The sequence below is a fragment of the Tachypleus tridentatus genome, chromosome 6, assembly GCF_004210375.1.
Source record: "Tachypleus tridentatus isolate NWPU-2018 chromosome 6, ASM421037v1, whole genome shotgun sequence".
In the NCBI taxonomy this organism is placed as follows: Eukaryota; Metazoa; Arthropoda; class Merostomata; order Xiphosura; family Limulidae; genus Tachypleus; species Tachypleus tridentatus.
The window spans coordinates 74,418,935-74,429,918 of NC_134830.1; the positions used below are offsets into that span (position 1 = coordinate 74,418,935).

At 30.2% G+C, this 10,984-nt stretch overlaps 1 protein-coding gene across 9 annotated transcripts in view; it reads left to right on the forward strand.

Annotated features, from left to right (window-relative positions):
- LOC143252813 (DNA-binding protein SATB1-like) overlaps positions 1-10,699 on the forward strand; it is a 31,434-nt gene extending 20,735 nt beyond the window's left edge. For 6 of the 9 annotated variants that reach the window (XM_076505539.1, XM_076505536.1, XM_076505537.1 and 3 more), the window contains one exon: positions 5,920-10,699. In XM_076505539.1, the coding sequence (XP_076361654.1) occupies positions 5,920-6,205 (286 nt within the window). In that variant the 3' untranslated portion in view covers positions 6,206-10,699. Of the gene's footprint in view, positions 1-3,993; positions 4,214-5,919 lie in introns of those variants that run through there. The other 3 variants (XM_076505542.1, XM_076505543.1, XM_076505544.1) reach the window with 1 other exon arrangement.
- Positions 10,700-10,984: the final 285 nt, after the last annotated feature.

Below are 10,984 nucleotides of genomic sequence, written 5' to 3' on the forward strand. Positions count from 1 at the left end.
TATCATAAGACCAATCAGGAGGATATAGATAGGCCATTCATGGATATAAAACTGAGTGATTGATTCTATCTGTATTGATGAGTCGTTCTCTTCCTGTCTGGGATGATTTGCGTCTTTTTGTGAATCTGGTTTGTGTCTTCTTAATGAACATGATGTTAATCTTTGTGGTCTTAACATGTGTGAGTTGAGTCTGGCTTGTTGCTGTATTCTTCAGATTAGGTCACTGTTGAGAATTAATGTCAATGTTAGTCAGAGTATCATTGTCTTTCTTAGAATTGAGGGTAGATATGCTGTTGGCAGCAGAGATAATAGGCATAAATGGAGTTGAAAAACTTACTGGATGAGGGGTACTCTGACAGACTTGACGTGTTGAAGTGTAGTTGGTTGATGTTGGGGACGTTCGGCCCTAAAATGAAAATAATGTAGGATGCATCCGTGGCTTAGTATATAATCAGCTTCCTGTTTATGCTGGCTGAGTCATGACTTTTACAAAATGAGTTGGTAGGTCTGTGGTCTTGGAGTGGATTCTGTGGGTTGCATGGAGTTTCAAGGAAGTGGTTATTTCCAGAGAATGTTGTATTTCTACTGGAGTTATAAAAAGATGAATGTTCTTAATGAATACTGAGTATAGGCTACTGGAACTTTTGGTGGGATTGCAGTACATTACCTGTTCTCTCAGATATGTATATTTTTGGTGCTGCCCTCTATATACATAAATTTTCTTTTGCATGCCACGGGCCTCACATTTCTCACAATTATCCTGGTTCAACTGTGTCTTGCATGTGTAGTATCATGCAAACACCAGTAGGAATGTAACACCTCACTCTCTCTTCGATTCTATCATACTAAAACGTCTCACTTGGCAGATCCCATTAAATTACCCAATACATGTTAGCAAACACATTAACAAGTTAAGTGTATTACAGAAAAATATCACATACCTTTGAACAGTGTTTCCAATTGTGGGATCCACAGCCCTCTAGGTCACCAAAAAATGGAATCAAAACAAGGATGCTGAGTTAGCTTTAATTCTAAATAAACAGTAAGCCAATAAAGGTATTGTTGAATTAATTAAATTACAGGGTTTCTTTGTATTTTAAAATGACAATACGATAATCTTGCATAAAATTGTGTATTTAATTGCTCAGTGTACAAATTTTACCCATACATAATAAATTACTTTGTTTTTTGTTTGTTTGTTTTGGAATTTCGCACAAAGCAACTCGAGGGCTATCTATGCTAGCCGTCCCTAATTTAGCAGTGTAAGACTAGAGGGAAGGTAGCTAGTCATCACCACCCACCGCCAACTCTTGGGCTACTCTTTTACCAACGAATAGTGGGATTGACCATAACATTATAATGCCCCCACGGTTGAAAGGGCGAGCATGTTTTGGCGTGACCCTCAGATTACGAAGCGCACGCCTTAACGAGCTAGGCCATGCCAGGCCCTAATAAATTACTAATAGTGTAATTTTAAATATAAATTGATAAGAAAAGGCAATATTAAATTACAAATATAAAATTTAATAATAAAAATACTTCATAGAAGTCCTTAAAAGTGTAATTACTTATTTTTTGAAATTGATGAATCACATTTTAGGGCATTGTTATTGGTTGGTAGAGCCTCAGACTTTTTAATTCACTTGAAGGAAACCTCAAAGTTTAAAAATTTTGGGAACAAGTGCTTGAAGAGAACCTCCTCTCCAAATATTTGTATTTTGATATTCATATGAGAAAAATGAGTTATTTTATTAATACATTTAAAATCACATTAAATGTTTTATAGTTTAACATAAAGGAGTTTGAAACGTATATAAAGCTTTAAGGTCAAAAGTGTGAAAGGTTTTTCATTGTTGAGAAACTTGTTCGAGAATTCTTTATTGTAGAAACTGAAAAGCATCCTAGATAATACAGAACTGGTGTTTTATGCTTTTATGCTATTCATTTTAAATTAACAGTAATAAATAGTTTTGAAAATATTTTTAGAATATATTGTTTCAGTTACATGTGCATAATGTGGTAAACAATTTCCCTCTTTCCTGAATGGTATTTTAGGTAAGACAGCAACTTTTTGTTTGTGGTTTTTTTGGGAAATCCTCTTGTTTAAAAATTTCTCTAAACTGTAATCAGTGTGTGGAAACATCTGACCAATAAATATGTTGTGTTGTAAATTGTAATATCAGTATTTCTTTTGAATAATGTTAATTTCAAATGATATTGATGTTGTATTTATTTCAGATTAAATACATTAAAAAAATTAAATACTGTAATACTAATAAGAAAATAAATATATAAATCTCTCCAAAACGATGTGTAAGCTTTTAGTTATGTATTTTAACAATCTGGTTTAATAGACCAGATTGTTCTTGCATATGTATTTTATATACAGCTATACATTCTTTCTTAAGCATTTATAATTTTATGTGATTGATTAATTATCCATAAATATTTTCTAGTAATTAGTTTAATAATCTTTTAATTAAAAGGTGAATAATATTTTTTCAAATGCTGTCTTAGTGTAATTAGTTTTATATAAATAAAATAACAGTTTTGCTAGTGTTTATTTAATACTGAAATTGTTAAAACTAAAATTTGAACTACAACAGTGAAAATCTTTAACACAATATTGACAAAATATTTATGCAACATACGATATTGTGTTATACACTAGCAATATCACTCCAAGTTAAATTTGAGTGAAAGAAAGCATTTTGTATGTGTTCAAAATTACTTAAATAAAAGTAGATTTTGTTGTGGCCAACTTGAAAAATTAAAGAAACCAATTTAAATCTTGGAAATTTCAGGAGTCTTATTAAGTATGCATAAAGAACATTTTAATAGTCACAAAAATATTACTAAGACATTTGCAGAAGTTTAATGGTAGCAAGATAATTAGAATTGAGTAATCAACTAAGAAATTTTGGTTTAAAATTCAGCTGTTGTTTTTAGTCTCTTGACTTTGTATGGTACTGATTCTTTTATTTCTAAATCATTCAAGTATTACACAGTGAAAAATCAGTAAAATCAAGTAATTAGAGTAAGAGAGTTGGTTTCCTAAAGATATGGTCGGAAAAATAACAGAGATCTGTTTGGATTAAAAATTGTTTATATAATTGATTAAATATTGTAATGCAGAATGTTATCAGTCTCGATCCTGGAATTGTTAACCTTTGTGCACCTCTGAAAAAAATTTAAGAAACAACTTTGTAATTAAATTAATTTATTTACTTTCTTTTACTGTTAGTATTATTTATTTATGTTTCTCTATATTGGTCTTCTTTGCTATATATTTCTTTAAATTATTATTTTCTCTAAATCCCACCCCCTTTTATTTCACTTCTCTATCCTATGAAAACTGTTTTAATATCTTTTAAGTCTCATTACTTTTACATTTCCATTGTACAAGTTAAACCTGACACCAGTTTTTTTCCAATTATGATTTGCTCTCTTCTAAGGTTAACTCATCTGAAATGTCAGCTTCCATAGCATCAATATGTGTACCTATGTATTACCTTTCACTCATTAATTATGACCATTTGTTCTCCTGAAGAAGAATAGTCAACTGTTTGAAAGTGCTGAGTTTGTCTTTTTTCTCTTTTTTTTTTTTTTTTTTGCAAGTTCATTGCACTTTTTTTGTGTGATAACTATTATCAGAATAGAAGAAAAATATGTTTTTAAGATTGCTGGAGCTATGAGTACAGTTAGCATCACAAGATTTTAATGAAAGTCAAAATTTTTAATTAACATTTTTCAAATTATACAGTGAGTAGTGTAAAAAATAGTTGAGAAGTTGAATAGAACACTATATATGTATTTGCTTTCTTTTTAATGTCAGCTGTATATCATCTTGAAGTGAAATAATGAAGTAATAAGTTTTCATTCATAAATCTTTGAATTTAATTAAACATTGACAGTCTGTCATGCTTTATTAGATGTGTAAAGATGTATTTTAATACATTATAATCCAATTATAATAGTATTTTCATTGTGTAGATTACCACAAGAGGAAGAGAATCTACAAGTTCATCAAAAGTGGATTCAAAATCAGAGAATATTTAAATGCTTGTATTGAATGATAATATAGCTAATTGTATGAAAAAAACCTGAGATCAAATAGTATTCATTTGTTCTTTGTGCTTGGGTTTGTGTGAAATAACCCAATTACAGTAGTAGGTATGGAAAGAGAAGATTAAAAAAATTAAATGCGTAGAAAGTTTTTTGAAGTCGTATCTTTGGATTTGTTTTGATTCAATCACTCTGATAAAGTAATAAAAATAAAATTAATTTCTGTAAATTCAGAAGAATGGTGTAAAAGATGTACAGTTAGCTTAGTTTCCAAGTAGTTTGTGTCATAGGAAACTTCCTATAACAAGTTGTACTTGAATGGGATTTTCATTTTTTTATTTCTATTTGCAGTAATATTTTCATGAGTCTTCAAAACTACAACCATAACACCTAAATCTCTAAATTATATGATCTCAGTTTTGTGTTTTTTAACAAAAGGGATGGAATGATGTTTCTCAAACTCTCAATGCCCCAGACCCAGTGTACACTTTGTCATTCAGATAAAGAAAAACAGTAGGCTAGATGTCCTCATCTACAATCACAAACAAGACATCACAATGATAAAATATTGGACATCTACTCAAACAGATATATCTACTTTAAATGAAATCACAAGAATGAGGCAGAAAATTGTAGTGAGTGAGACTTCAGTAAACAATAGTTTACAATCTAGTTGATGGACTTTTTGTCTTTATTGAAAATGAAGAAACACAGAAATGAAGGTTAAACACATTCAATTTTTCCAATGTTAAATGGCAAGGTTTGAATAATGTAACACATGCATTCTACATTAAAGTCTGTTTCTTGAAAGAAAAAAAAAAAGGAATATATAACCAAAGTAAAATGACTTGGCTGCCAAAGAAAGTTATCTAAAAACTTTCTTCTTATAGCACCTCTTACATGAGACAAAGAACAAAAGACTTGAGGATACCATAGTTGTTACTGCTGTTGTGATGCTTTTTTTAAATTAAACATTCAAACTGACCACATTATAAATTTGGTCTAACACCAAATTTTTGGTACACCTCAGCACTTTAAAAAAAGTAGTCCTTTATTTTTGTGAAACTGTACCAAACTTTGTACTCAGTACCAGTACCATTGTAAATTTACTGTGTTTAAAATGTGTACTTATCGAGTATTCATAATGCAAAGGCCTTTGCATTAATCTTGTTTTGTTTTCTTGTAAAATACAAACTGACATAACCAAATATATATACATATAGGAGTTTCTAACTATTTTATTTGAGCTTGTATATCAAAGAAAACATTGCAAATTCAAGATACAAATTATGCATGCATGCATATCCCTAGCTGTACCACTAGGATTATAGATATGATGAAACATTGCAATTGTACTTTCAGTGATTGTAGTCATTTTGTTCTTACATTTAACTGGACTCAAGAAAGAATGAGTAATGTTATTTAAAGTCATTATTTGTAGCAAAACTTTGTTTACAGCCCCAGTTTGAGAATCATTTTAATAGAAAGTAGTACCTAGCATACTGGTACCTAGCACCTTTTTACCAAGAATCATTGTTAACTAAATTTATCAGTGCTATTTCAGTAATTATTCATAATTTTTGCCAAAAATATTATGTAGGTAAAATTGACAGTTTTTTGATAGAATATTATTTGAAGAACAATGATTGCTTTCTCTAAGGTTTATTTTAAAAATTCTAGTGATTTTATGTATCCATATAGCTGAACTTCCACAACAGAATGTGCATTACAGGTAATTTCCAGGTTAAACCAGCTACAGTTTTTATGTGATTGATGATTGTATAACTAAATATGTTTTTTCATGTGACTGTATATACATATGTGAAGATATATTTGTTGATACCTTTCTTTCAGCCCATCCAGGTCACCTTATTCAAAAATTAACTGCAGTATGTCGTGTACAGATAAACAGGAAAAGAATTCAGCTACTAACTCTTACAGTAGAATTTGTGATGGATGGCACAATTCCATACACAAAGACTCCAGTAGCAACAAAAGCAGGTCAGATTTAAAAGGCTGGGTCAGTCGCCAATGGATGGCACCATTGTCTTCACCAACTTGCACCTCTATACATCTTAACACAGGTCCTTCTTCATTAAACACTAACAAAGAAGAACTTGCATATGAACCTTTTTCTTGACACTGATCTGGAACATCTTAAACTACAGGAGTAGTTTGCTCATAACCAGAACTTAAGACTCCAAGCTGAATATTTTTAATTAACTTACAAGAGTCACAAGCTACTAAACATGAGTTATGCCACCTCTAGTGTAAAAATCATTACACTGCCCACAGAAAAGGCAGTCTGTAAGTGTATGTTATAATGAACTAAGTGAAAAGTGGACTGCTTTGTCATTGAAACCCTGATAATTCAGTTGATAAAGTACTGATCTCAGGGCATTTGTATGAGGTGAGAATCCTGGGTCAAAACCTCAGTTTAAAATTATTGCTTTTTTTCACTAGCTGTAATTATTAGAAATAGATAGATAAAATGTAATATCCTGAAATTGGTTTATCTCACCATTAAGATAAACTCCAAAAACACTCCTTCAATGTCATCTATACTTGATCATTCAACAATCATTTCACAAATATTAATAGTGTTGGTTTAAATTGTAATGAATTCCCAACAATATTTACTTAGAATAAAACTGGAAATCTAGTGCAATTAATTAAAAAAAGTTCTAATATGTTAATTATTATTAACAGTATTGTGGAGTCATAAGTATGCAGTGATCTTATCACATCTTCTATTTTACACTGAACAGCAGTGAAGAGCAATCAGGAAGAAGCAAACTTTAAAGCCCTGTAAAATAAAAACATCAGAAACCTTATAGAAGTAAAATTGTGTGGAAGATTGTAGTAGGTATACTGGTATACTATATTTTAATGCACCAAGACAAAGGCTTTTGAAGCTTATTGGTGTATGAACAGAGTGGTATCCCAACACCCTTTATGACAGATATTAGGCTAAAGAAGCTGATAAGGTTCTACCTGGAACTTTTACAATTATGATGAAAACATTAAAGTTGGGTGATATACACTAATTGGAACTGAAAGCTCATACAGAAGTTTGTATTTTTTCTTTTTTTCTTGTATGCTTACAATAACATGTTTGAAACAAAACACATTACAAGCCATAACTTTCTTGCTGCTTATGGAGTATTAGATTACAAAATGTTAACAGCTTATGGCTCTTTTTCAAATGTCATTAAAATGTAGAATTGATTGCTATATATTGAAATATAAAATGTACATAACACTGCTTCCTATCAGACTTTTTTTTGATGTTTCATAATCTTGGAAGATTTATGTACATTTTCACTGTGTTGAAGTATTAAGTGATTTTGAAATGTTACAACTTATCTTTTTATTACATAAAATTTAAAAGTGCATCATAAACTTATGCAACCTTTTAAGGAAATGATCAAATAAAATGTAAAAAAGAAAGGGAATTTGGAGTTTTTTGTACAGATTATATCATTAAACTAAATATACCAAAACTATAATTATAAGAGGTAACATAATATTCTCTTTAGTAAGATAAACCTTAAGTATGAAGTACATGTATATTTGAAGTGTATACTGACATATTCCTTTATAGACTGTACAACTTTTTTTTATCTATTTGTTTTGAGGAAAATGAAAAAAAAATTAAAAATATAAAAGTAGAATAACAAGAACAAATATGTTGTAGTTACAGACATGAAAAGCTAAGTGGATTTAGAAGTAATAATGACTTACATTGGAATATGTTGAGTTAAATACTGGCACTAAATTAGTCAATGTATGTCAAACAGAGGTTGTTCTTTTTATCAATCATTGCATAAGCATGCATCTATTCTATGTCAGTATTATTAAATTGGTGTAACAAAATATAATTTACATATTTTATATTTCTAAAAGCATTGACATTTAAATAAGTATTATCTCACAGATGTCTTCTTTGCAGTCACTAAGGTTTATCTTCACATACCATCATGTCTTTTTGTTTATAAATTCATTGTATTAGGTTGTCCAGAAATAAATATCGTTTTTGAACTGTGAAATTTAGAAAAGTATAAACCAGTGTTTTAAAACATGCTTTAATCAAAGTAAGCACTATTTGTTTCAAAACACTTTTTTTTAGAAATCAGTTTCTATGGTCAATTAACTCTCTGAAAGCTTTTGCAGCTACCTGGTTTTGAAAGTTATTATTGCTCAAAAAGTTGTCAAAGTGCTTCAAAGATGAAAATCTGTAGGGAAAAGGTCTGGGGAATAAGGTGGATAGAGCAGAACATTGATTCCCAATTTGTTGAGTTTTTGTTGGAGTGTCATCCTTCACAGGTCTCATGATGGTAATTTTTTTCCTTTTTTTTTAATCTTCAGTCAGCTTATGCAGCACCCATTCATCCAACTTTTTTATCTTTCCAATAATGTTCAAGTGGTTGGCAATGCTTAACTTGCTTGTGCTGCCTAGCTGTTGTGTAAGGGTCTGTCTCAACTGCTTCCCTTAATATGTTTTCATCTAAGAATATCTTCCTTCCATGATCTTCATGGTCTTCAAGAATTTCTTCTCCATGTTGAAACATTTAGAATCAATGCTGAACTCTACATTCAGTAACAGATCCATGGCTGAGTGGTTGATGTTCAATGTAGTTTTGGTAGTTTTTCGTCCAAGTTCGAAGTCACAGAGGAAAATCAGATGAAAATCCTTGTCTATACTGCCTTGGAGGTTGTTAAACTTACTCTGAGGAGTAACAGCAGTCAGATAAGAAACCTTGTAAGTGACAAACATAGGACTAAGCCAACCAACCAGTGATAAGTTACTTAATATTCAGCTTCTAAATGTCATCATGAGAATTTTGACATTTATTTCTGGACAACCGAATACAACTGGAAGACTTTTATACCTTTGCAATATGTCTTGTAGGTAATTTATGTGGCATGTAGCTCTCTGACATACAGGTTAAACAGAATTCTAGACCATTGGTAGGAACCTTTTCCATGTTATATCTGTTCTGCATTTCTCTTAAGTCAGAGCAGTAATGGAGAATGAAGCTTCATTTACCTTATGTTTATCCATGGTTAGTTTGAGATTAAGATACACTTTACTTGTGGCTTATGTTGGTTGTTTTTTCATATGCTGTGTTTATACAGCCTTGATAGATTGATGTGATTTTTAATTTATTCAAGAGAGTGTGAGATGTATCACCTATTAATAGTGTACATGAATGTTTCTTTAAACACTTATTTGACTCGTGTTTTTCTGTTTTGTATTTTGTAGTATAACTGTTTAAGTTGCATGGAGCTCAAAAGTTGAAACTGTTCATTTAATCATTACTTACCTCTTGCATTGTAGTTGTTCCTTATCCTTGCTGCATTGATATCTTGGATGACAGGCTTGTATCTTGCTGGAGTTTTAAATGGCTAAGTAGTCAAAGGAGTCTGATTTGTCTGTGATGAGCTCTAACTCATTGAAAATTTAAATGAAAGATGATGTACGTAATGTATATAGTGTGTGTTAAAACACACTTGTGTGTCTTAAACAATAACAAGATGGGTTACCAAATAAAACATGGTAAAAGATGAACAGATTTTTTACATAAACATCATTTGTAAAAACACTAATACACTTTACTGACATATATTATAACAGTGACCACTTCTTTCCCCAGTGGAACATGGATCTCATAAAATAAATTACCTTGTTATTAAGGTGGATGGTCAGCTGGAAAAGTTGAAAGTACCTTGATACAGAGAGTGAAAATAACCACTACTGTATATATATAATTTAAAATAATCTCAAATATAAATGCAATATATATAGTAAATATTATATCCTGAACATTTTATTTTTACCTGATATTTGCTGTTTTTTCATATGTGAAGAATTAAAAAAAAACAATTTTCAGAACCATGACAATTCATTTTACTATTAAAATTTGGTATAATGTTTAAAGGTGAGTAGTTTTTGTTTTTTTTTAGAACACACCAAAAACATTATAATTTCAATATACCAACCTGATATATTTGATAAGAATTTCACATTTCTCTGCTTTTCAATGTTGTGGGTAAGAAATATTCAACATTTCCTTGTAGAATAGTAGAGCAGAATAATACTGCCTTAGATGTATTAAATATTGATTTCCATCATAAGATTAAATAAATAGTCACTACCATTCCTTTGAATAGTGAGTGAAAAGTATCCAACAAAAGAAAGTGCATTATATATATATATATAAAAATGTAAGAACTATATACATTTAATTAGCTATGCTCATTGCTTGGATCAGAAGTCAGTAATAAATGTAAACTTCTACCTTTATGAAGTAGCAAGAAACATGCCAGTTTTACACATTAAATATGTTTTGGGATTATATGGTAACATCATGTACTAGCTAAAACGTAGTGTTTATGGATTCACCTCGTTATTACTGATGCTTATAAGAAAAAAAAAATCTTGATTATCAGGATGTAAAAAGACATTTAAAAATGTAACCATAGGTATGTGTGTGTGTGTGTGTATATATATATATATATAAAACTAAGGATTTTTAATTTTCTTCTAGGTATTAACAGTCATGATTTGTTTGGATTTATTATCATGTTTAGTTATTTAACAAAAGTATTATTAAAATTTTTCTGTACTTGTCACTGTTGTTTTTTTTTTCCTACAAAATAACAATACAGTTAATATACAAGACATTCTTATAAAGATTGAGAATATTAGCTGTGGAGGAAGTACTGAAAATGCGGCTGGCTGATATTAAAAATTATAAAGTACGAGATAAGATATACTGGACCAATTGATTTAAAGGCATTTGGAAAGTAACTGTACACCACGCTTACAGAGCATTAAAAAGTATTTCTACATTCTACTCATAACGGTTGGAAAGTCGTTGTTTATAAGTGCAGCATTTATTTGAAGGATGGTCAA